We start from the raw sequence: 26967 nt of genomic DNA, 5'->3' as shown, positions 1-26967 counted from the left end.
AGAATCCCAAGCAGACTCCATGCTGAGTGTGGAGCTGGATGCAAGGCTCGATCCCACAACCAGGAGATCATGACCTGAGCTGAAACAAAGAGTCGGACATTTAACCAACTGGGCCACCCAAGTGCCCCAAGAAAAAAGATTTTTTGTAACTATGTAAGGTGATGGACAATAACTAGACTTATTGTGGTGATCATTTCACAATATAAATATCAAATCATTATACCATATACCTGAAACTAATATATATGTCAATTATACCTCAATCAAAAAGTCTGTATCAACATTCCAAAAAATACAATTCATTCCTTTCCTCCTTTTACAAATGTACTCAGCTCTAAATGCTAATATTTTACTAGGTACATTAAAACATGAGGCCTGGATGAAAACCAGCAGGCCTCCAGGTGTAGTAATACCAATAGCTTCCAGCCCAGCAAAAAGAACACCAACAAATATATTACCATACTTAGAAGCCCAGGAACCTGACAACCTGGCTTTTTTTTTTCTTTTAGTTACCCGATAAACCTGAATGAATACACTCAGAGGCTAGACTGCTTTATGTATACATTAGATTTAAAAAATACATGAATTTGGATGAAGCAAGCCATTCTCTTACTGCAAATCAACTATTGAAAATGTATAGAAATAGAGGATTATAACCCAGTGATTCATTCAGCAATTCCCCCAACTGTGAGCCTTATGATACTCCCTTCCCTAACTTTGGGCCAGCCAAAAAGTTTAAATTAGTGATTCTTAAAGCACGGAATCCAGAGAAGCACTCACAGTATCACCTGCTGTGAACTTGTGAGAAATGCAAATTCTTGAGCTCCAATTAGACCTCCAGAATCAGAATTCCTGGGGGTGGGGTCCAGGGGTCGTGTTTTGATGCATTCTCTAGGTGACTCTGATGCTCACTAAAATTGGAGAACTGCTCTGAAATGAATGGCTCCTCAAAATCTTTTTTTCTTTGCTGCCTCAGTTCATTCCTAACTTACATCCTCACTCTTAATTACCAACTCCTGCTGGGGATCCTAAATCTACTAACTGTAGAGTAGAAAATGTAGAAAATTCACTCAAGCAAGGTCTACGTTGTGAGGATGCTTCGTCAGTCACCACTGTAATGCCTCAACAGAGAAATATCTGTGGATTCTCTGCCCTTCCCCAACCCTGACTGCTCAATGCTCAGTTGTAGCTGCTGTGCACAGTGGGGATGTGTAGCTTTCAGAGGATCCATCCAACTGGCAATCAAGACTGCTTGACTCATTGGCTGCAGTTATTCACCACACACCCCCTGTGTGTGTGTCCACAGCCCTCGTGTTGCCTGGCCTTTTCAGCCCCTCTGCCAACTTGCCATGTGAATCTGCTGCTTATGGCTGTGGAGGCTGCCTCTGTGGGTCTTCGGGGCCTTGCTTGATCCCGGATGGTAGCCTATGACACTACATCATCTTGGGTCCACTTCCATAGTGGATGTCTGTCTCATAGGGAAGCCTGGGGCTGAAAGGGTGAATGGCAATTCCTTAGGAGGAGCAGGGTCTGGGACTACAAAGGGTAAGCAAGTGACGGCCCACACCCAACACTTATAGATGCATCAAATAAAGAACTAGAGAGGAGCTTTGTTTTTAACAATCACTTGCATTGGAGGGAAATGAGGCAGGGTATCCCAAAAACTGTCCTATGTTCTTCTCAGTACCCAGCACTAACTTCCACTTGGTTGGCTCCTTCTTGGTCTCTAAAAGTCGTACTGCTGTATTTGGGCATGTCCAAAGAGAACGAGCTAGGTAAAGCATAAATCCTACTGTCAATATGCATTTAGTTCATTATAATATGGATATGTGTAAATGTAAATTATTGATTAAATTCCAATAAATTTAGGAGAGTTTACTGTATTTGTAATATGTATTTGTAATATGTCACTAATTTCAAGAGAAAAATATCAGTGGATTATTTCTCTTGTATTTCACAATCTTAATGATTTTTTCATCTTTCCCTTTTGTATTACTAAAACGCACAATTAATAAGCCCACTTGGTTCGTCAATCCCCACTGCACTGCTGTAAGGATTAGAGGACATCTGCACCTCTTCTATAGTTTTCTTATCAAAAAATTGAGTGAAGTTTCCAAAAATGCTCTTAAAAGGGTTTGGTAGATGAAGCTGTTCCCAGTTATCACCCCTCCAGTAAAGAATGACTCTGCCAGGAGGGGAAGAATGAAGGGGGGAAATCAGAGGGGGAGACGAACTATGAGAGACTATGGACTCTGAGAAACAAACTGAGGGTTCTAGAGGGGAGGGCGGTGGGGGGATGGGTTAGCCTGGTGATGGGTATTAAAGAGGGCACGTTCTGCATGGAGCATTGGGTGTTACACGCAAAGAATGAATCATGGAACACTACATCAAAAACTAACGATGTAGTGTATGGTGATTAACATAACATAATAATAAAAAAAATGGGATCTTAAAAAAAAAAAAAGAATGACTCTGCCACTCTGAAAATGATCTGGCACATGATGCTGCCACGGAAAAGCTGAAGAAAGAGTGAGTCCAGGGACTGAGGAGGCTCTCGGACCTAATTCACACCAGCTGTAATCTGCTGCCTTCTCTAAAACCAGAAAAATAGTTATGGCCCTGCATGGCCAGACTCTACGACCCCACAGACACTCCCCTGGGGTCTCATTCCCTAGTGGGAAGCATCCTGAACTAACACTACTGTCATTTTGAATTGGTGCCAACATAGAGCATCATGGCCAACTGTTCTTCTCCACCTTGTATTAAAACAGGTAAAAGGGAGAGGAAGTGCTATGGTCACTACATTTCTTTAAAACTTTGCAGAAATAGCAAGGCCAATTCCCAACTACTCCATAAGTAGATTTTAATTCTTAACACACAGTAAGAGAAAAACTTATCTCAGAACAAGCTGTCATTTCACTAAACAAGAAAAATCGTTACCATCAGTATTATGTGCTTCTTGTTTAAGACAGCTCCTCTGATCAAAGAAAAAGTTTTATTCCTCTCTCCTAGAAAGAATTTTATCTTATTGCTTGCTCACACAAATCTCTCACAGGGAGTTTGCTGTTTACCTCCTTCAGATCCTGCACGACGGCTGTGAGCCTCTCATTTTCTGCCTGAACGTTGGTGACCACAGCCCGGCTCTGTTTCAGTTCGTTCTGCATCTCCAAGATCTTCCCCAGATAGTAAGCTTCCTTTGATGCAGACTCCTGCAGAAGCGTTTCCTCCCGAGTCTCTCCATCCTCAGCAACCTTCCGGTGGATTGAGAAGGACTGCCCAAAGGCCTGCAAAGTATATGGGGAAGAAAAAAAAAAAAAAAAGAGTGTCTGATGAAATGTACCATAGCACTGTTTAAACAGACTTGGGGAAATGTTTTGTTTTGTATTTTAGAGAAGCAAAACAACACATTTTATACAACAATCTAACTGCTCTCATTGATACTTGAAATAATTCAAATTCAATTAAAAAGGGAAAAGAGAATTTTTAAATATCTTGCTAAAGATACAAATAATGAGTTAAGGAAAACTTGAAAAATACTGCTTGTTTTATGTTACTATTTTCTTAAACCAATCCTATTAAGAAACAGACAGTTCAGTGCTAATGAGGTCATCAAAATTCACATTCTCACTTTCATTCTAGAAAAAAAAAAATCCCAAAAACATTTTTCAAGGAAGAAAATAATGGTTTCATTAGCTTTCTGATACACTAGTGGTAAGAACACACCAATTATGAACAGCACCCTGAAGAGAGAAAATCCCCAAACAGCATTCAAATTGCCCAGTACTACAAACAACAACAACAACAACAACATTGAAATGTAGTCCCTGTATAAGAAAATTTGTATGTATCTACATATTTGTGCAAAAAGTAATACAGAATAAGCCAGAAACTAATGAAGATGAAGTTGGTAAGCCACAGCGGATGAACGGTAATGAGGCAGAGGGGTGGGGTGGGGTGGAATGCAATACAAGGGATAAGGGATACTTTCAGGAGCATGCCTTTTCATACAGTCCTGACTCTCAGAACTGTAGTAATGTTTCATATAACTTCCAAATAAATAATAACAAAAACCAACCTCTGGGTGTCAGGGGACCCCATGTGGAACACAAACAGTAACAAATGTTCCTAGTTGTACACAAATGAACACCTTAACCATACTGAAAGGGATGGAGAAGAAAAGATCTGGCCTGAGTAATTTGGGAAATCAGTATTTTTGCTATATGCCAAAGACAAAAAGAACTGTACCCAAATCCTATAGTCGAGTTAGTAAATTTTCACAGGGATTATAGGATCACAATTCTAAAAATTTCTTTATATGTATACTAGGGTTGAACGAATAAGTAACTGTATTACCAATCACGAATGCCAGGTCTCTCACTATTGGAGAAAGTTACAAGTAAGGAAAGGGAGAATTCTAGATGGAAACTAGTGGTACTGAGTTGTAATTAGAAGCATCAGGATGGGGGTGCCTGGGTGGCTCAGTCGTTAAGCGTCTGCCTTCAGCTCAGGTCATGACCCCAGGTCCTGGGATCGAGCCCCGCATTGGGCTCCCTGCTCCGCGGGAAGCCTGTTTCTCCCTCTCCCACTCCCCCTGCTTGTGTTCCCTCTCTTGCTGTCTCTCTCTGTCAAATAAATAAATAAAATCTTTTTTTTTTTTAAAGGAAGCATCAGGATTAACTTTCAGTCTTTAATAGGTAAATATTCATAGACAGATGGAGAGAGACATTTCCGTATGTGCATAACCATGCATGTATTTCCCAGCTCTGCCCACTGAGAGGCCCAGAAGCAAGAATATCTCAGTAGCAATGAGCATACCTGCACCCGAATTTTGTTATCAATCTCCAATTAAAAGGACTAGGGTTCTTTGGAGAAATGATCCATTCTTGAGCTAAAGCAAAATGAATTTCATACATCTCGTGGTGCCAGAGTAAATAATGAAATGCTTTCAAAAAATAATAGGGATTTGTCAAAGGACACAAGAGCCTGTCAGAAGGGGCTCCCAATGGCCAAATCTGGGATAATTTGGGCAATAAAATAAATAACTGTAGTAATGAATTATAATCAATAGAATAATTTAGTCATGAGTCCACATTGATACAATAACTGAATAAATGAGGGAAGGAATAGCTCTTCCTTACAGTAGAATTCTAATTAATAAATGTAATAGGAATAGGAATGATGGAGATAAAATATATCAGAATTTGGCAAACACCAAGTAATAATTGTTGCAGGTAAAAATTGTCAATGGAATATAAAATTAATAGGCCAAAAGTATGATGAGAAATGGGATATTTGCATAGTCTTAATACTTATTAGGAGGAGACAGCATGATTTAACGATTTCAAAGACTCCTCTTCAAATTTCACTCATAAAGGGCGCCTGGGTGGCTCAGCCATTGGGCGTCTGCCTTCAGCTCAGGTCATGACCAGGGTCCTGGGATCGAGCCCCACATCGGGTTCCCTGCTCAGCAGGAAGCCTGCTTCTCCCTCTCCCACTCCCCCTGCTTGTGTTCCCTCTCTCACTATGTCTCTCTCTGTGTCAATAAATAAAATCTTTAAAAAAAAAATTTCACTCATAGAACAGAAATTTAGAAAAATAATAACCTGCAAACCTGTGTCTCAATAAACTATCTTTAGAATCTCTATATGGATCAAAATCTAAAGATGGTTCCTAAGCATCAGCTGAGAAAGAAACATTCCAGTATGGATGGATGGATGGATGGATGGATGGATGGATGTTCATCTGTACAGAGTAGAACACTCTTGGCATTTGGCTTGTTATGTCTTTGTATATGTGCTGCCGAAGCAAGCAGGGCTTGTAAAGTCTTTGAACAGAAAGAAGTTCTTATTTGAGTAGCCAAATTTCTATATGTAGTAATAAGCATATAGACTCATGAACAGATGAAAAAGTATCTTCAGGGGTGATGTTTACATTGCTTTTCCATAAGTAATGGTCAGATTCTGTGAGGTCAATTCTTAATTCATAACCCATTAGAAAGCCTTTGGAGGGGAGAGGTCTGGCAGCACATTTCCCTGCAGTGACTGCTGAAGTCTTCACCAGACCCTCACCCTAGCAAAAGAATCCTGACTATACAGTTAGGCATTAATAAAATTTACAATTAGAATGAACTGTGCATCAAGCAACTCAGCTAGCTTCCTTTTTACAACCTACTTTTCCACTTCTTTGTAACAGAAAACTGCCACAGGGTCATTTTCTTTACTCTGCCTGAGTAAAATCAATAGACTTAGGCACTCAGAATATGGCTCTCATATTATCCTCAGCACATAGACAATGGTCTCTTGGTAGCTAAAACAACCTCTAAAGTCTTAACAGCAAGTGAATTTGCCTTTCCACCCCTGACATAAAGTTTTAAAAACTGTACTCTGGATCCAGCACCAAAGGAAATAAAAATTTTCAGATAAATACATGGAATAGATTTTCAAAAAAAGAATCAAGAATGGAAATTGCAAATATAAACATTTTGATAACTCTTTATATTTACTGCAGCTCAGAAACCTTAACTGAACATATGGGTTTCCAAAGTTAGTCATTATTTTTATGAAGAACCTGGCCCTACATTGGACCTGACTGAAAACCAATGAAAGTATGCAAGGTTATCCAAGGACATTAACCATGGTGTTTTTCACTTGTAATAGAAAAATAATATCAATGCTGCACAGGCTACAGATGCCCCAAGACGTGCGTCTGCAAAGCCACTGAGTACTAACACTACTCAGAAAATATCTGCATTTTATTTTTTTTTAAGATTCTATTTATTTATTTGACAGAGAGAGACACAGCGAGAGAGGGAACACAAGCAGGGGGAGTGGGAGAGGGAGAAGCAGGCCTCCTGCGGAGCAGGGAGCCTGATGTGGGGCTTGATCCCAGGACCCTGGGATCACGACCTGCGCCAAAGGCAGACTCTTAATGACTGAGCCACCCAGGCGCCCCAAATAACTGCATTTTAGAAAGGGAAAGTAAAGGAGAAAACACTCCTACTTTGCCTAATTCCTAATTGTCAGTAAGTGGAATGGGACAGGACGCCAACTGACATCTATCATTTGGCTAATTGCTAAAGTGGATTGACCAGACCTGTCTGGCTCTGCCAGGGAGCTTCTTCCTCCATCACTATTCCAAGTATGTCCTGAAAAAGCTGGGCCCAAGAGAAGACAAACAATCTTTTTCAAGGCCACGGAAGCTGTATCCTTGGCAGAAATCACAAAACTAGCTTCAATGTCTATTTATAGGCAAACCTAGGGTAGTCATGCTTCTAGTTATATTTCGTTCAGACAGCAGATTCCTTTTAGGTACTGCAATCATTTCATGCATAATTTTCGTTTGAAATTAATTCAAGTAAACTGACATTTCTATACAATTTTGGAATATATTATGATTTAGTTGCACAATATTACCTTCATATAGTCCATTGCAATGTATCGCAGTTGCTTTCAATTACATACTAATGTAAGTCCAATTAGTTATATAATAAGTTCTTTCCTTTCTCATTCTACTCACATGACTTCTTAATCCAAAGAAGATTGATATTTTTTACATTCATGTTCAGGACAATATATTAGCTGTTAAGTGGAATTTTCATACTTATTATCCTTCCTAATATGAATGATTAAAGAAATAAAAGTTTGGCTAGTATATTTAATGACGTCATATTATGTTAAAAATATGTGTCCTTGGTTGCAGAATTTTCATTCTTTCATCTTAAAAATTGTAGCAGAACAGTGTGCTAAGTCACCCAAGGACATTAGACAAAATAGTTTTTATTTGAAATACTAAAATTTATTCGTTTGTTCTTCACTCAACAAGTATTTACAGAGAACTGTAATAGGTGCTGCTTAAGGCACTGAAGATCTGCTATGTTCTAGAAAAAAAGATCTCTGCTAGTGGGAGCATACATTCCGGTGGAACATAAATAAATCAATAAGTATGTGGCATAATGTTGCAAAAGTTCTAGAAAGAAAATGAAAGCCAGGGTAAAAGCATAGAATAGCACTGCCTACTAGAACTTTCTGCAAAGATGTATCTGTGTTGTCCTCTAACCACTAACCACAGGTGACTATTGAGCTCTTAAATTGTGACTAGTATGACCAAAGAACTGAATTTTTAAATTTTATGTAATTTCATGAATTTTATTGTCACATTTGGCTAATGGCTACCATGTTGGACAGTGCAGGGATAGAGAGTAAGGCAGGTGCTGAGAGAGGAAGCCCAATTTAGACAGGACCTTCAGGGAAGGGGGTAACCTTTGAGCAGACCTGAACAAAGGAAGGAGTGAGCCAGAAGCTGGCCTTTCCCCACAGCAGCAAGCCTAAATTTAAGTGTTACTAAGCAAGAATTACTGTACTGCCATAGGACCTCTTTGAAGATCACTGGCGGCATGGTGGCATCTTCTTTAAGTCTCTGCCACAGCACTTTAAGACTTGAGTAAGCCAGGGATTACTGAGACATGATTTAACTTGTAAGAAAAGGGTTGGCAACTAGCCTGTCACGGTAACCCATCTTCCCCAATGAACTACTTTACCTTCTTTGAACATACAGTAAAAACTATTTGACCAATTATATGTCTCTGTTGCCTCAGCTGGCCAGGAAATTCAGCATTAAATGCTCTACAGCAATTAGCTAAAATATCTTAAGTTTCTGGTATAACTCTCCTGTTTTCTCTATACCGTTTTGAGTTTTTGTTGTTTTTATCCCTATGGCATTGGTTTCTTTTATTTTAATCTACTTCAAATAGTTTTGGAGTAGAAAGGATATGACTTACAATCCCACCAAATGGTTTAAATAATGTTGAATAACCATTTCTTCGAAATTTAAGCCTTCAAGAAAGTCCATGTTGAAGAATGGAGTTTGAGAGTTTAAGAGAACTGAGTTCTATTAAGGATTCATTCTCATTCTGTGGAAAATAATGGGCCAAAAGGATTTCATAAAGTATGCACACATACGCACACACACAGGAATAAGTGAGCTAAACTTGTTAGAACTGAGAAACATTTCCCAAACCACTTATTCCAGCAGCAAAGTGTCTTAGAGGGTATGATCCAATTAAAAAAGAAAGGATCATTGAAGGTGATCCTCCAAAAATACCCAGCTGAGAGAAATCGGTTTCCATGACTCATGGCTCAAGTTATTAGGAGTCATCGGGTATCCTTGACAGTTAGAATCAAGCCTGATCCTTGAGAGGACACGTACTCATAAGAGGCAAAAGAGGTCAAGGGTGTGAGCTCCTAAGCTGGACCAACTCTGCCACTTACTAACTGCAGAACACTGAGCAAGTTACCTAACATTTTGTACCTCAGTTTACTCATCTCATAGTGTTGTTGTGAGGCTTAAAAGAGAAAATCTATGTTATCACTTGGATCAGTTCTTGGTACAAATACAGTAAGTGCTCAAAAATTATTGGCTATTATTAGGAGAAAGAAAATGTGCTTTGGAATCAAATGCATTTGGGTTTAAATTTGCCTCTTCTGAAATCTCTGGCAATGTTTTGAAATTCTATGTCTCAGTCATCTCGTACAAAACGAGAAGAACAGGGGCGCCTGGGTGGCTCAGTTGGTTAAGCGACTGCCTTCGGCTCAGGTCATGATCTTGGAGTCCCGGGATCGAGTCCCGCGTCGGGCTCCCTGCTCAGCGGGGACTCTGCTTCTCCCTCTGACCCTCCCCCCTCTCATGTGCTCTCTCTCTCTCATTCTCGCTCTCTCAAATAAATAAATAAAATCTTAAAAAAAAAAAAAACGAGAAGAACAGCATCTACCTTAAAAGTAAAACCAGAATAGCCCTAAAAAGTAAGGATATCAGAGAAGAGAGAGAAAATCCACAGGGGCGCCTGGGTGGCTCAGTTGGTTAAGCGGCTGCCTTAGGCTCAGATCATGATCCCAGGATCCTGGGATGGAGCCCCGTGTAGGGCTCCCTCTCCTCCATGCTCTTGCACTCTCTCGCTATCTCTGTCTCTCTCTCTCAAATAAATAAAATCTTTAATAAAAAATCCACCACAAAATTGCACACAGTAGATGCTTACTCAGTACCAATCCTCAGCGTCTCTCACCTGCCCTTTGGAATTCTCAGATCTGACGCTGGCGAGCTGTTGTTTCCTCTGGTGTAAAGGTCCTCCGTGAGCTCGCACATGACTCAGGAGGCAGTTCGCCTCTCTATGGACTGCAGCTCCCTGTGCATTTCTGAAACACTAAACCTCTTACCAGAAGTTCTGATGTAAACCTTTTTTTTTTTATTAAGCCATTAAAAATGTAAAAAGGCAAACAGATTTGTCAAGCCCTAGGCTCTAAGGTTTATTTTAGCAAAGAATTCAGTTATATCTTCTTTCAGTGAGAATTTTCAACTCTTCCTTAACTTTCCCCATCTTTTCTGACTTTTAACCTAAGTCCTACCCAATTATAAATCCCATCCATCTGGGAAACACAGGATAGGTATGATAACTTGGGTTATTGCCCCTGATTTTTCCAAGTGTAATACCTAACAGCTTATCATTCAAATATACACTTACTTAAAGCCTAGATTTTTTTTTTTTTTGGTATCCTTGCTGGTTTGTAATTAGCACCTTCTGTCTTGCTGGAAAAAAAACACTTTCATACTATTCTGAGATTTTTCTAAATGTTGTTGTATATTGAATATACACAAAGAAAATTTATAACAAAATATAAGCAAAAAAATCAAAATTAATTTCTGTAGTTTAAGAAAAAGACCATGACCCGCTAGCCTCAAAAGCTTCTGTTTGCCCTTCCTTTGTCCTATCTCCCTCATTGCACCACAATACCGCCCCCCAAGTAAACGCTATCCTAAATTTTGTATTTACCATTTTCTTGCTTTTTTTTGTAGTTTACCATATACATATGTATTTGTAAACAATATACTGTTTGATATTGTTTGTTTTTAAAGTCTTAAAATGGAATCATTCTATACATACTCTTTTGCAATTTGCTTTTTTAACTCAACTTCACATTCCTACAATGTATCCATTTTGCTTGGTATAGCTGTAACTCATCTTTTTTCATTGCTATAGTCTACTGAATAAATATATACCTCATTTTAATAATCTATTCTCTTGACAATGGATAATTGGATTGCTTCTAGTTCTTTGATGTTATAGACAATGTAGCTCTGAATATTCTTGTGCCTATCTCCTAGGCCAGTCCTCAAAATACATGTAGTGAGGAACAGTTTTATTTCCAATCTCTAGTGGACTAATGCTTTTATAAAATATAATAAAAATAAATTACTTTAAGCATACTCCTACCATATGACCTAACTGTTCCACTTGTAGGTATTTATTTACCCAAATAAATGAAAGCATGTGTCCACATAGAGATTTGTATGTAAATGTTTATAGCAACTTTATCTGTAATAGCCAAAAACTGAAATAACTCAAATGTCCACCAATAGGTGAATGGATAAACAAATGTGGTATAGCCATACAATGGAACATTACTCAGCAATGAAAAGGAATGAACCACTGATACATGCAACAACATGCAAAATAATTTTTCTGAGTACAAGAAGCCAGAAAAAAACAGAGTGCATACTGTAAGATTCCATTTATATGACATTGCAAAGAATGTAAGCCAATCAATAGGAAGCAGGTGAGGGTTGTTCTGAGTTGGGGTGGGGGTTGTTGAGGAAGGGGTGTGTAGGGGCAAAAGGGAGGAATTACCAAGGGGCATGAAAATATTTTAAGGACTGATGGATATGTTCATTATCTTGGTTGTGGTGATGATTTAATAAGTGTATGCATATGCCAAAACTGAACAAACTGTTCACTTTAAATATGTGCAGCTTATTGTATGTCAATTATACCTTAATAAAGCTGTACAAATAGAAATCACTAGAAAAATGTGAGAAGAAAAATACAAAATATAAGCCTCAATTATTTTTTAAGACTGCTTTTTTAAGAGCAGTTTTAGGTACACAGCAAAACTAAGAGGAAGGTTATGGAGATTTCCCATTGCTCCTTGCTCCCACATACGCATAGCCTTCCCCACCAGAGAGGTACATTTGTTACAATCGCTGAACCTACACTGATACATCATTATCATTCAAAGTCCATAGTTTACATTAGGATTCACTCTTGATGTACTTTGTGTAGATTTGGAAAAATGTATAATGACTTATATCCACCTTTATAGTATCAAACGATTTACTACTCTAAAAATTCTCTGTGCCTTGCCTATTCATCCGTCCTCCTCGCTAGCCCCTGGCAACCATGGATCTTTTCACCATCTCCATAGTTTTGCCTTTTCCAAAAGTGCCATATAGTTGGAATCATACAGAATGTATTTAGCCTTCTCAGACTGCTTCTTTCATTTAGTAATATGCATGTAAGTACCCTCCATGTCTTTTCATGGTTTGATAGCTTATTTCCTTTTAGCACTGAATAATATTTCATGGTTTGGAGTACCACTTTTTATTTATCCATTCATCTGCTGAAGAACATCTTTGTTGCTTTCAAGTTTTGGCAACTATGAACAAAGCTGCTGTAAATATCCATGTGCAGGTCTTTTGTGGATATGTTTTCATATCCATATTCCTTTGGGTAGATATCTTAAGGAGCATAATTGCTATATCATATAGCAAGAGTATGTTTAATTTTATAGGAAACCACCGAATTGTCTTCCAAAGTAGCTGCACCATTTTGCATTTCCACCAGCAATGCATGGGAGTTCACGTTGCTCCACATCCTGACCAGTATTCATTCAAGCTATTTTTTAAACTTTAAATTTAATAGACAAAATTATATTTCAATAAATTTAACCAGAACAAACATAGCATAGGAGAAAAAAAGGATTACAAAAGGATTATAAAAAGTGTACCATTATTCACTATACATGTGATTAATATAAACTATATTTATCTTGGTACAGACCTGTAGGAAATAATTTGCAAACCAGTGCTGGTTCCCAGATACACACACTTTGAATAGCATTATCCTAAGTCACAAGTGCAAAAGTTTCTCTCTAATGGTTCTCAGCCCTAGTGGCCCATTAGAATCACCTGGAAAGCTTTTGAAAAACACACACAGACTCCATCTCCAAATATGGAGTTAACTGATTTGTGACAGAGATTCCTAAACATTCTTGGTTTAAGGTACATCTGGTGTCTCAATAATGTTTTCATAGCACCACAAGACAAAAGAAATACTGAACAATTCTTTTTACTAAATAAGTGTTTATGGGGCGCCTGGGTGGCTCATTGGTTAAGCAACTGCCTTCGGCTCAGGTCATGATCCCAGAGTCCTAGGATCGAGTCCCACATCGGGCTCCCAGCTCAACGGGGAGCCTGCTTCTCCCTCTGACCCCCTCCCCTCTCATGCTGTTTCTCTCTCTCTCTCTCAAACAAATAAATAAAATCTTTAAAAATATAAATAAATAAATAAATATTTATTTATGTCCTAAGAATGTAGTCACTGAAAAACTAATGTATGTAAATTTAAAGAAAAAATATTTTCATTTCATTCTTAAATAACCACAATTATGTACTAATAAGATGTGTGCCCCCATTGGGCACTGCACAACTTCTCAAACCTAGAATCAGATTGGACCCTGTCATCCTCATTTCCTGTTCCACATTGACTTTCATATGGCATCTGCTTTTTATTACAGCAACAACTGAAAACCCAGCTTTGCAAAATATTGCACACACACACAAAAAGAATGTAGCTCAATCTAATATTGAAACTGTGAACTGAACTATCTTGAGTTCGTAGTTCACACAGTGTCAAAAGAAGCCACATATTGTGTTCCCCTCAAACATGTAAAATTATCCCATGGTCTTCTGTGGGTTTGCAGTGGTGCCTCTGGACACCTAGGCACACAAGGTCTGGGGTATCCACAGGTCTGACATGCTCATTTCGAGATTCTCATGTAGGAAGGGTTGAGAACCACTGCTCTAGGGTGTGGGCCAGGAGCTGAAATGGCCAGGTTGCAGATGACATACAGCCTCAGCTCTTCCTAACAGGGCTGCAGAGCGTTCCAATGTTGCTGCACTGATTCACTGTCACCAGCAGTGTCCAAGAGTTCCTATTGCTCCACATCCTTTTTCTTGACTTTTAGACTCTGAAGCTTTTTTACCACCTGGTGGTTTCATTTGCATTTCCCTGATTACTAATGAAGTTATGCATTTTCATATTTTATTAAGCATTCCATTTCCATATCTGTGTAGTTTCTACTCAAGGCTTTTTTCATTTTCAACAAAGTGTATTTTCTCCCTTTTTTAATTTGTCAGTTATATGCATGGCAATTATCTTCCCCGCTTGTTTTTTCACTCATTTTACAGGGGCAGAGGGAGGGGACAGGCAGACTCCACATTGAGCACGGAGCTCGATGCAGGGCTCAATCTCAGGACCCTGAGACCATGACCCGAGCAGAAATCAAGTCAGATGCTTAACTGACTGAGCCACCCAGGCACCCCTACAGTGATTTTGAAAATATAAGATCTCATTTTCCAAAGGACGGGTTCCTGTTTCCTTACTATTTGTTAGTAATAAGTATGGCAAATATTTTCTCCCAATTTGTGGTCCCCCCTCCCATTCTTTCAGTGATGTCTTTTGATGAAATAATGTCCCTGATTTTAAGGCAGTCCAATGGCCAATCCTTTGCTCCCTGGCTAGGACTTTTCGTGTCTCATTTAAGCCTTCCTTCCTCCAAGGTCATAAAGTTATCCTGTATTTTCTTCCAAAAGTTTAAAAGTTTTGCCTTTTACATTTAAGTCCCTTAATCCACTTAAAATTGATGTTTGTGTACGGAATGAAGTACAGATCTATTTTAATTATTTTCTACATAAATAATCAGTTTCCCTAGCACTATTTAATGAATTGCCCCTCCTTTTCTGCTGATGTCGAGTGCCAAGTCAGCCATAAATCATATCGACATAAGTGTGCCTGTTTCTAGGCTATCCCATAATACTCCACTGATGTTCTTAGGTATGGAAGCGAGGGGCAGTTCCCCTGAGAAAGAAGCCATACCTTACATCATCCAGACCCTTATCATTGTGATTTAAGCTTTGAACTATCTGCATCAAACAGGATGTCATTACTAATGGCAATCTAGTAAATGAAAATGCCATACTTTGTAGGAAAGGAGCAAATCCATATTGATTTTGAAATTTAGCCAGTGAATATATAAAACCTAGGTTTTTCTTTCCTTTATGTAAGGAATATATATAAGTATTAAAGAAAATATAGATAATCCCAAAAGGTAGAAAAAGAAAAAAAGTTATACTTTTCTTCCCCCACCCCTGCAATTTAGGGCAATTAAGGACCTCCAAACCCTTGCTCACCATTGCCTACCGGGCCCCTTGAGGTCTTTAACACGTGTTTTATTCATAAAGGTTTAGGCCTCAAGCTAGGATCTAGTCTTTTTCCCTGATGAACTTGGCTCACCCAAAAGGACTCCATCTGCCCAGGATGGTGTCCACCCACGCTTCCTCCTCTTTAGCTCTTCCTGGGTTCTAAGTATTTTTTTGTCATAAGAAATCTTGAGATCAAAAGTCTTAGACAACCACTGTCCCCTAGCTGATGTATACAGTCAATCTTATTTCTGATGGCTCACTTCAGCCTCATTTGGCTGGGTTAGAAGCTAGTGTCTTATTACTGTGGCTATCACAGTCTCAAGCAAGTTACAGAAACTTTAAGAATCAGCATAAGGAAAAATATACATGCCCAGCAAGCAATCTCTTCTGAGACTGCTTGCTTAGCAGACCATGTCTGTCCAGAAGCAAAACTCAAATGCACACATTTTATGAGTATTACAACCAGACAGAAACTCTTAAACTTTTAATAGATTCTGTTTTTTGAACAAAACATGTATAAAATTCAGGTAAAAATTTTTTTCTGGGTCCTATCTAATGAGGGTCTTTGTCTATTAAAATGTAGATAAAAGGAATTTAACTTCTAAAGTCATCCTAAGCTATATTCTGGGTCCCCAAGAATAAAAATAATAAATTTTACATTCCTTTTCCTGATTAAAAATCAAACCAATATTCAGTAAAAAAAATTTTTTTTTCTTTTTGCTAACTTTCCCTCCTTTCCCTTTCTCCCTTTCCGCCACCCTTCCTTCCAACAAACATTCATTCAGAATCTATGCATTTAGGTACCAAATCACTGGAATATCAAGGCCTCATTTTATTGTATGAAGGAACCTGGTGGTTTTGTTTATAACCAGGTTTTGTATAAAAACAAGTCTATCCCCTTGGGACGCCTCAGTGGCTCAGTTGGTTGAGCATCCGACTCTTGATTTTGGCTAAGGTTGTGATCTCAGGGTCTTGAGACTGAGCCCCATGTTGGGCTCCACACTGCCTGGAGTCCACTTGAGATTGTCTCTTTCCCTCTCTGCCCCTCCTCCCACTCACACTCTAAGTAAATAAATAACATCTTTTAAAAAAATCATCAAAACCACAAGTCTACCCTTTTAAAGAACAACTTGTAGAGCATTCAGTGGATTCAGCTCAAGAAAATGAACTGAAATTAGCTCAGGCAGTGACCTCACAACAATCCCCCTAGATAAGAGGGAATCCCCCAGAGGAGATTATTCCTACTTAGGACTCAGAAAAGGAAAGCTTTGTTTCAACGTAGAAAGGAGGATTTCATTCCGAAAAAGGATTATCTCACACTCTATCCTCAGATTATAAATACAGTAGGCTTTTTTGAAACCTAAAGAAGAAAGTAATGAGGGAATATTCCTGATCTTGCAGCTAATAGCATAAAAGCAGTATTGACAGGGAGTTATCAATATGACCTAGATTTTCTTAAAACTCAGTTGTGATTAGGATCTAAGAGAATAGATCAAGTGACTTTTATTACTAATCAAGAAAAGAAAAATGTTTCCTGGACACATTATTTCCTCTCCTCCGTACATGGGCCTTTATGTTCTTATTGGTTCACAAAGTAAATGAACCATATGTTTTGAGTGTGTCTTCCTGTCTTCATGTAAAGTAACGTGATCCTTTACTTGGATTTTTAAAAATCACCCCAGCCTAAAACACTACTTATAATGCAAATGACATTATTCACTATTTTGTAGTAACCTGCCAAAGTCACCAGCTGGTCAGTGGTGGGGCCGGGATTCAAAGCCCAGTACCCTGACGCCAGAGCCTGTGCATCAAGTATTCTGTACTATGTGTAGCAGAACTGCAGCAAGAAATCAGAAATGAAGAACCTGATAAGAAGCATTAATAAGATGAGACTTTTGTTCTGAACCTGTAGGAAGTTAGGAAATACAAAAGTAATTTAGGCAGAGTAAGATATGAGCTTGTTTAGGCTACACCAAAGTGAAACATCATCTAGCTATCTCCGCCCTAGTGTGCTGTTGTGTAAGGGCCTGTGAGTTACCTAATCAACATCCACCCTTCTCTCGCCTTCATGTTGACGTTATTTGGGTGCAGTGACCCATCTTAAAGACTACTTTTCCTAACTTTCTTGGTTTCTAGGGAAGTTCAAAGAAATGGAAGCAGAAGCTAAGTAGGTGGAAGCTAGGAAAGCTCTTTCAAAGGGGGCTGATTCAGTTGAGGGATACGCACTTTTGCCATTTCATCTTCTTCCAGTTTGGAATATAGGCGTGGCTGGAGCGCTAATAGCATCTTATGACCATGAGGAGACTTTTGGTATGTAAACCAGCACTAGGAGAAGCCTGGGCTCTTTGTGACCACAGAATTGCCACACCAGGGGCACCTGGGTGGCTCAGTCGGTTAAGCGTCTGCCTTTAGCTCAGGTTGTGATCCCAGGGTCCTGGGATCGAGTCCCACTTTGGACTCCTTGCTTGGCGGGAAGCCTGATTCTCCTCTCCCTCTGCCTGCCACTCCCCCTGCTTGTGCTTGCTCTGTCTGTCAAATAAATAAAATCTTTAAAAAAAAAAAAAAAAGAATTGCCACACCAGCCTTGAGCTACTTAGCTCTGGACTTTTATGTTTAAGCCACTCCTATTTGAGTTTTCTGTAAAATGTGGCTGAATTCTAATCCCAAGTGATATAGTGTCTCACATAATTTTCTAACTTTTAATTATCCTCAACTTTCTTTCCAGAAATTTACAAGAACTCTTAATAAATTGTATTCCTAATTCACAATAACCTCCTTTCTGCCTCACATTTATTCCTCTCTGCAACTCATCTCTACTAACCTTATATTCATGTCTTTACGAATTCATAGCATATACTGTTAACAGAAAACCTTGGAATATCAGTAAAGGTAGAAATGAATAGTAGATGCAAAAGTCAACAGCTCAGCCTGTGATGTAAAAGGGAAAAAAGATCATGAGAAATTAAAGTTAAGAAATTTGTTTAGAATCGCCAGGGCTCAAACCTAAAGTCTCCTTTGCGATGTTGGTCTTAAAGGGAACCACTGATAGTGAACTGGCAAGAAGAAAGTGGAAAAAGCTTCCAGTTGAGGGTGATTTAGCAAAAGCCTTGAGGGAGTAGGAAGGAGGTAGACAGTACTTATTTACAGGCCATCAGAAGCCATGAGAGAGAGGGGCCATTTTAAGAAAAGCAGACCTTGGTGCAGTACTAAAGCAGATTTGGTGAAAAGAACCAACAGGGAGGTGTGAAATCATGAAATAAGTAGGCTTAGAGGTGCCTCTCAACTACCAGCATGGGGAAGATGGGGGTGGGGAAACAGATGAACAAGTAGGGTATTCAGACTGGCCTACCAAAGTGCACAGTTGCTGGTGTTTATTACTAAGTCATGCAACATTCATCCCTGACCCTGACCCTGACCCTGGCTGTGAAGAATGTTCAGTCTCCTCATTTTTTTTCCAGTATTGTTAGAGCATTTGTAATATATATATTACTCCTATAATCATTCTCCTCTCAAAAAAATTTTAAGACGTCTGTGAGAACTTTAAAGATATTTGGTCCTCTCCCCAAACTCATCATTATAAAGGATTGGGGCAGGTGGGGGGTGGAATATGACACGTGCTTGTTACTCAGAAATTTGTGTTAGGCAGTCGGTCATAGCCCATTGGTGCAGGCGAAGGCTAGGAGGAGCCATAATACCTAGGACTTAGAGATCTATAAAGCCTAACCTGTGCTGGATGGAGGCTCTTTCTTGTCTTACTTATGGCTCATCTGTATCTTGTCATCATAAAAGTGTCCTCACTACTTTGTAACAAGTTACCTTGAGACATCCAGACTTCAGAAGGCTAACTCTATCTCTTAGGGAATATAGTCATAAACTTTGAAGCTATACATACTAAGGGGCTGTCAGGGAAGCTGTCTTCAGCCCTCTATATCTAATATCCTTGGCCAAGAGCTTAAATTCCTCTGTCAGTAAGAAAATATGAAGACTTTCTGGTTTCCTCCTTTGGGCCTGATCTGTAGTAAGATGATAACCACAAGCAGATTCTTCTCTTCAAATCAAAACTAGTATGAATTTTTCTACCACAGGCCCAAACATTTCCACCCCAACTCTAACCTGCATCAAGGCCTTTAACTTTAGGGAGAAATGAGAGAAATGGATTTTAAGATGGCAGATATTAAAGATAGAAGTAAAATCTCAGATAGGAAAAGATGCTTTGTTTTTTATGACTGATGGCTTTTCCTGAGATGCATAAGTGTGGCTGGAAAACTTCTAACATCTAGCTATACATGGCTGGCCTGCCAGATGTTATTTTTTTAAAAGATTTTATTTATTTATTCGAGAGAGAAAGAATGAGAGAGAGAGAGAGAGAAACAGCATGAGAGGAGGGAGGGTCAGAGGGAGAAGCAGACTCCCCGCTGAGCAGGGAGCCTGATGTGGGACACGATCCTGGGACTCCAGGATCATGACCTGAGCTGAAGGCAGTCGCTTAACCAACTGAGCCACCCAGGTGCCCCTGTCAGATGTTATTTAACCCTCAAGCTCAGCTCATGCTTCTCTCTGATTTACCTTATGCCTCACCACATCTCCAATTCGACATTATATCTGATATCAATAGGGCAGGGGTGGGGAGTCGGGGGGAGAGGAGTTCAGGAAGGGAAAGAGAATATAACAGGTGGTAAACAGTGGGGTGAGGCTCAGGGAAGGTGAGGTGGTTTGCTTTGCACATTATCTGGCCATTTCTTTCCATTGAAAATCAAAGTGTCCTTTTCAGTCTACATCAAATGACCCCATAACAAAATGGCTATGTCAAAGCAACAGAATGTAACTGTCACAGGACTCTTTCTCAGGGTTATTCCGTCTTAAAGGCACGTTCTAAGTTCTAACTCCATATCCTCAACAACCTGCTTTTGGACCCATGTTTGAATCTCCTAAGGTAAAACTGTGACTCTGAGGGCAAAGCTTTTCATCCCAGACTTCATGAAGAAATAAAAAATATAAATTTGAGAATACTTTAATTCAGCCTTAGTAAAAATTAAAGACAGAACTCATGAGTAATGAAGGTACTGAGTGAGAAACTTTGAGAAAAATAACTTTATAGTTATTTCTTAAATAATACAGGTTATTTAAGAATTCAGGAAGGGTCAAAATATGAGAAGTTGAGAAGTATTTTTATTTGGGGGTCTTAAGAGGACACTGAACAAAGAATACTTAAACAACAGGCACAAATTTCTGCTTTAAGTTTAAATTTGCATATGCTCTGTCTCTTGTTAAACTAATTAGCAGCTCTTTTAAAAAAAAATTATTTATTTATTTTAGAGAGGGAGAGCAGAGAAAGAGGGAGAGTCTTAAGCAGACTCTGTGCTGAGCGCTGAACCCGACGTGGGGCTTGATTCCATGACCCTGAAGTCATAACCTGAGATCATGGCCTGAGCCAAAACCAAGAGTTGGATGCTTAGCTGACTGCACCACCCAGGGGCCCCAAGCTAATAAGTAGCTCTTAAGTGTTGGGTAAGTAATGTCAGGGAACCTCTGTATTATGTTATTTCAAACTATTAAGGATTGGGGCACCTGGCTCAGTCAGTAGAGCATGTGAATCTTGATCTCAGGGTCTTGAATTCAAGCCTCATATTGGGCATAGAGATTACTTAATTTAAAAAAAATGCAAACTATAAAGGCTTTAACCTGGAACCTTAAGATTATGTACACTTTTTATAGAAAACTGGATCTCTCAGTATGTATTTTATAGACAAATTCTTGTTTACATAAAGTTGTAAATTATGTTTAACATAGAAAATTGATTTTGCTCACTCACCTTGTTATAATTAACCCAATGTCTATGATCTCAGTATTCTTGTTATAATTAACCTCACCAATGTACAAACTATGTAGAGTCTCATGCTAGTCAAGAAAAATACCTAGACTCACATACTAAGATATTTTTTCTCTCAGTTAGATAGTAAAATAAAATAGCATTCACAGAGGCTTCATTTTCAAGACCATAATGCCTAATATCATTCTTCTACATACCTGTCAAGCTGTTTGCCCAGATGAACAATATATTGTTCCTTAAGAGAGCTGTTTGCCCAGATGAGCAAACTGTTTGTCCTGATAAATTGATTTGCAAGAATTTCCTAAAGCAAACAGTGAAGTTATTTATTAATTTACTGTCTAGTGTTCCTGGGCAAGAATTTCCTGGAGCAAAGAGTTAAGTCATACTGACATGGGTGGGCTCAGTTCTAATACATCCCATTCCATGTGTAAATAGCAAATGGTTAAGCAGAAAAAATATGATTGACATGGAGGAATATTCAGTCATAGAATTTTAGAAGTTGGTGAGTAGTCTAAGCTCATAAGTAAACTGTAGAAGAAATTGAGACCCAGAGAATTTAAATAATATACCTAAATCCATATAGCAAGCAACCCAGAGAATTTAAATAGCCTACCTAAACTCATATAGCAAGAGAGTGGACAACAGAATACAGATATTTTGCTCTGAATCCAATAGTCTTTCTATTACATGACTCAGCTCCTGTTTTGAAATGAACCTTTAAACACAGAGAAGTGTAGAGTCTTTCATAATACCTGTAAGTGGTTCCTGGGATCACAAGCATCTCTACAGATGTCATACAGAGATTTAAGCAAAGGCATAGCATTTGCAAAGTTATCAATTCCTAACACATCTTACATACTTAACAATAAAGAAATTTAGAAACTTAAGACTGTGAAGTCTTCTCCATTTTAAATTTATTTTATGTCAGTAAAGATCACACTTATACTTTGACAAAAATGTCCATTCCACCATTTGTTCTTCTGCACTGTATTTGGAATCTATTAACATGGACCCTCATGTCAACTTGTACTAGTAAAGAACTCTGACCAGTGCTCTAGTGTCAAAACTGTCACCAATGAAACACTATATGAAGGTACAGGTCTGTGATTCAACAGTCTTACACAATTCACAGCGCTTACCATAGCACATACCCTCCCCCCAATGTCTCTACCTCTGAAACAAATAATACATTATATGTTAAAAAAAAAAGAAAGAAGAAGAAGAATAGCAGGAAGGGAAGAATGAAGGGGGGGAAACCAGAGAGGGAGACGAACCATGAGAGACTATGGATTCTGAGAAACAAACTGAGGGTTCTAGAGGGGAGAGGGGTGGGGGGGATGGGTTAGCCTGGTGACGGGTATTAAAGAGGGCACGTATTGAATGGAGCACTCGGTGTTACACGTAAACAAAGAATCATGGAACACTACATTAAAAACTAATGATGTAATATATGGTGATTAACATCATAAAAAAGGAAAAAAAAGAAACACTATATGAAAATGTGATTACTTTCTGCTCTTCATTTTTATGACTCTCAGTCATTCAGAAAGTGTCTAATTTAGACAACATGTTGGTTTTATGTTTAGACGGCTGAAATAGTGGAAAGATTTATAACACATCAACAGCCAAAAGCTTCCTACTGTCTAAAGCTCTGTGATCCATTATGGTAGCCATTAGCCATATGTGGCCATTTACATTCACACTAATTAAAATTCAATAATATCTAAAAATCAGTTCTTTGGTCACATATTCATATTTGTACAAGAGAAATCTATGTATACTTTCAGAAATTTGGGGGCTATGTTATAGCTGGCCACTCTACTATAGAATGTATATAACCCTAGTAAATGTGCATCATTAAATAAACCATAAAGCAAGGGTATATTAGCCAGAATAGGGTAACACAGGAACAAGCAACCACAAAATCTTAGTGTCTTAAGACAACAAAGGTTCATTTGTTCTATCCCATAGTTCAAAGTAGACATTTCTGGTCAGGTGGTTCTCCTGGCTTCATCTCCTTGGATGACGTGGATGATTGGAGCAGTGATTTGAAGAGGTAGGCCCCTCTGAATTCACTCCAACAATGAGAGGAGGGGGGATTTTACTAGATGTTTAGGAGCTAGGTCTTGTCTCCATAGTCCACTGGCCATAAGTAGTCTTCTGGCCCCACACAGACGCAAAGGGGTTGAGAAAGGCTATTTTCGTATAACCTCCAAAGGAAAATGAAATAATGTGATTGAGTACAAAGGGCTGTCTTTGCCTGAGACGTCAGGCAACATTCAGACCTCATCACACAAACAGATGAGTCTCAAGATTTTATAAGTAGATGGTATCACTATTCAAAACTATTCCTTGCCCCTCACCATGGAAGGATTATACATCCCTGCCACACTGATGCCAGGCTTGGCTGCATGACTTGCGGTGCCTCTCTTTGCAGAACTGCACAGCCCCAGAGTGGCTGTCTGACTTGATTTGTAAAATGTGTGTGGCATGACATGTGCTACTTTCAAGCAGGAGCTTTAAGATACATTGTATGTTTCCACTGTGGGGTTTTTTTCCCCCTCCGCTAAATAAGCAAAGTCTCAGAGAGGGGCTGCTCCTTTGGCTCACGTCTCAATGACAATGACATGGAATAAGTCTTAGTTACCTACAATAGATATAGAGCATGAGAGATAAAACTTTGTTGTTACAAGCCCCTAAAATCTGGGGGGTGGTTGGTTACCACAGCATAATATAGCCTTAAGTGACTAACAAAGTCTCAAAACCATAGCAGTGGATGTGCCTCTTTAGAAGCATTATAAATTAAGAACAGGAATGCCTTGATTTGTGACTAATAATAAAACATTCCTATGACTGGTAGAGAATGTGACAAAAGCAAAAATTTAAGTTAGGCACGACCTTTACTTTGGACTTTTTTACTTCTAAAATTAATTCCCAGGTCCTGAAGGGACCCTACCAGCGGCTTGTAGATGGTGGGGTCCCTACTTCCCCTGCCAGGTAGTGAGGCTGTGGAAGCACGAGGTGCCTGGGGGTGGTTCTGCTCCTCTGTTTGCTGGCACGATTGGTTATTTACCTTGCATGTGCAGGGGTAAAGAGACTTCCATGTGGACAGAGCTTATATATAATAACACGTTCTTAACAAATGACTTACAAATAAACTTCTAGAATTCAACAAATCATATTGAAAAAAGGCAATATTGGTTCTGCAGGAATGTAGCTAATAGGAACTAAGTTGACTCTCTATATAACTCTATTAATATATAACATATAACTAACTTGACATAACTTTTCTATTAGACCATAAAACGTTTCATGAATTGAAGAAAATTTAGGTTTCATAAAATTTCCACGTAACAATGAAAATCAAGAAAGCAAAAGTTCAAAAAATATAGCTTTCTAATTCATCTACCTATTTTCCAAAGTTTCAGGTAAAAGGAGTCCTATGCAAAAGGATTTCCGTCATCCTTATTTTGCTTTTCTGAAGTCTAAGTTCCTTTGCCGTGATTTTAAGCAAATTTTCATTAGGTCCTCACCTAGGATGGAAAAAAATCATCTTCCATACAACATTTTAGGCATAGTCAATTACTGACTATTCAAGGCCATATAGTAGCAAGAAATCAGTGTACCATGAAATCAAACCAATAAAAGTTCTCCTTGCAAGGCACTGCATTAAATACCATCACAATTTAGACACTTTACAGTGAACTAAAATATCAGCTTTCTTCAGCAGTCCTGACTATGAGCATCAGTATGGTTCTTTTTTTATTTTTTTCTTTTTTTAATTTTTTTTAAAGATTTTATTTATTTATTTGAGAGAGAGAGAATGAGAGATAGAGAGCACGAGAGGGAAGAGGGTCAGAGGGAGAAGCAGACTCCCTGCTGAGCAGGGAGCCCGACGTGGGACTCGATCCCGGGACTCCAGGATCATGACCTGAGCCGAAGGCAGTCGCTTAACCAACTGAGCCACCCAGGCGCCCAGTATGGTTCTTTTTTTAAAAAGATTTTATTTTTAAGTAATCTCTATACCCAACATGGGGCTCGAACCCATAACCCCAAGATTAAGAGTCACATGCTCCACCAACTGAACCAGCCAAGTACCCCAAAACGCTAAACCATCTGACCTTTCAGCATGTTGTAATCTTTTTTTTTTCCCTAAGTAAGCTCTACACCCAATGTGGGGCTTGAACTCACAACCCTGAGATCAAGAGTCATATGCTCTACTGACTGAGCCAGCCAGGCATCCCCAATATTGCTCTTTTAAAACTAACAGCAAGGGGCACCTGGATGGCTCAGTTGGTTGAGCATTCACTCTTGGTTTCCACTCAGAACATGATCTCATGGGTCATGATCTCATGGGTGGTGAGATTGAGCCCCACATTGGGCTCTGCATTCAGTGGGGAATCTGCTTGAAGGTTCTTTCCCTCTGCCCCTCCACCCACTCACATGCTCTCCCTCTCTCTTTAAAAATAAAAAAAATAAAAAATAAATAAAACTAATAGCAAAATGGTGTAAAGGCCTATAAAAACAGAAAAATAAGAAAATTAACACAGATTTTTTCAACCCATTGGATAAAGCTCTGTGAATGATATTCACCAAACTTCATGATAAATCATAACACTTTTAACTATCCTTCATTTCCAACCCTTATGTCAGTAAATGTTTTCTATACACAGTGGCCCACAGTGGGGACTGCAAAGAGCCTTTTCCTTGGAAGTAAATCCTCTACTCAAAACAGAAATTTACATATAAAAAAATTAGGAAACTAAATAGAACATAAGATGTAATCGTCTGTACCATAGGAAATCAAGTTTTTCTCCTTCCCATAAAATTAAAATGATGCATGAAGATATTTACCACTACCTTTCTGAACTTGACTGATAATGAGCAGTTTTCCATTCTGTATTGATATTCTTTAAATTTCCTTTATTTGGAATAGAATAAATTTAAGTAAATCTAACAAGCATACACTGACAGTTTATCATTTATAGCAGCTAATTAAAAACAGCTGCAACACTAGTCTTAGTAAACAGAAGGCATCTTTGAGCAATTACCATCACAATTCTGTCAGAACCAGGGTCTTACAGTGCAGACAAATCAGCAGATACTTCTTCCCCTACAATCTGCTGTGCAGGGATTTAGAAGTTTTGCTATGGCTTTTGCTAAACTGATGAAGTACATATAGACATAAGGAGAAAAATTTAATTGCACTAAAATTACATAGGTCAGTGTTTTGCTCTGTTAGAATTATAACAAGTAAATGTCAATTATAAAAGCAAAAGTTGCTACAATTTTGAATTATGTTCCAAAAGCCAGTGGGTAGAAAAATATTTTCTTTTTTTTTCTTTTTTCTTTTTTTTAAAGATTTTATTTATTTATTTGAGAGAGAGAGAATGAGAGATAGAGAGCACGAGAGGGAAGAGGATCAGAGGGAGAAGCAGACTCCCTGCTGAGCAGGGAGTCCGATGAGGGACTCGATCCTGGGACTCCAGGATCATGACCTGAGCCGAAGGCAGTCACTTGACCAACTGAGCCACCCAGGCACCCGAAAAATTATATTTTCTGATAGAATCTTTAGCTTAGGTGAATTCGAAAATGTGTTAAAATACAATCCTTCATAAGATAGTACATAAGTGCCTAAGATAACCAACAAGCTGTCTTACTGCATTTATATGCACAAAATAAAGGGCTCCTGATAGTAACATTTAATGATTTCAAATGTCAATTCCAAAAAAAAGTCTAAAAATAATTGTTTTCTTTTTATTGCCAGAATTACTATACAGCATGACATTCAATATGACAAATTAGTAAAGAGTGAGACTTTTTTTTTT

The 26967-nt window shown here is 38.7% G+C and overlaps 1 protein-coding gene across 6 annotated transcripts in view; it reads right to left on the bottom strand.

The window, feature by feature from the left end:
• BICD1 (BICD cargo adaptor 1) overlaps positions 1-26967 on the bottom strand; it is a 210072-nt gene that overhangs the window by 114152 nt on the left and 68953 nt on the right. For all 6 annotated transcript variants that reach the window (XM_028113257.1, XM_028113256.1, XM_028113258.1 and 3 more), the window contains exon 2: positions 3072-3284. In XM_028113257.1, coding sequence (XP_027969058.1) covers positions 3072-3284 — 213 coding nt within the window. The remainder of the gene's footprint in view (positions 1-3071; positions 3285-26967) is intronic.

Source organism: Eumetopias jubatus, unplaced genomic scaffold, assembly GCF_037043125.1.
Source record: "Eumetopias jubatus isolate StellerSeaLion01/CBP00866 unplaced genomic scaffold, mEumJub1_p1.0 scaffold_8, whole genome shotgun sequence".
Classification (NCBI taxonomy): domain Eukaryota; kingdom Metazoa; phylum Chordata; class Mammalia; order Carnivora; family Otariidae; genus Eumetopias; species Eumetopias jubatus.
Note: the sequence above shows the minus strand (reverse complement) of the source record. Positions and strands in the feature narration are given on the sequence as shown.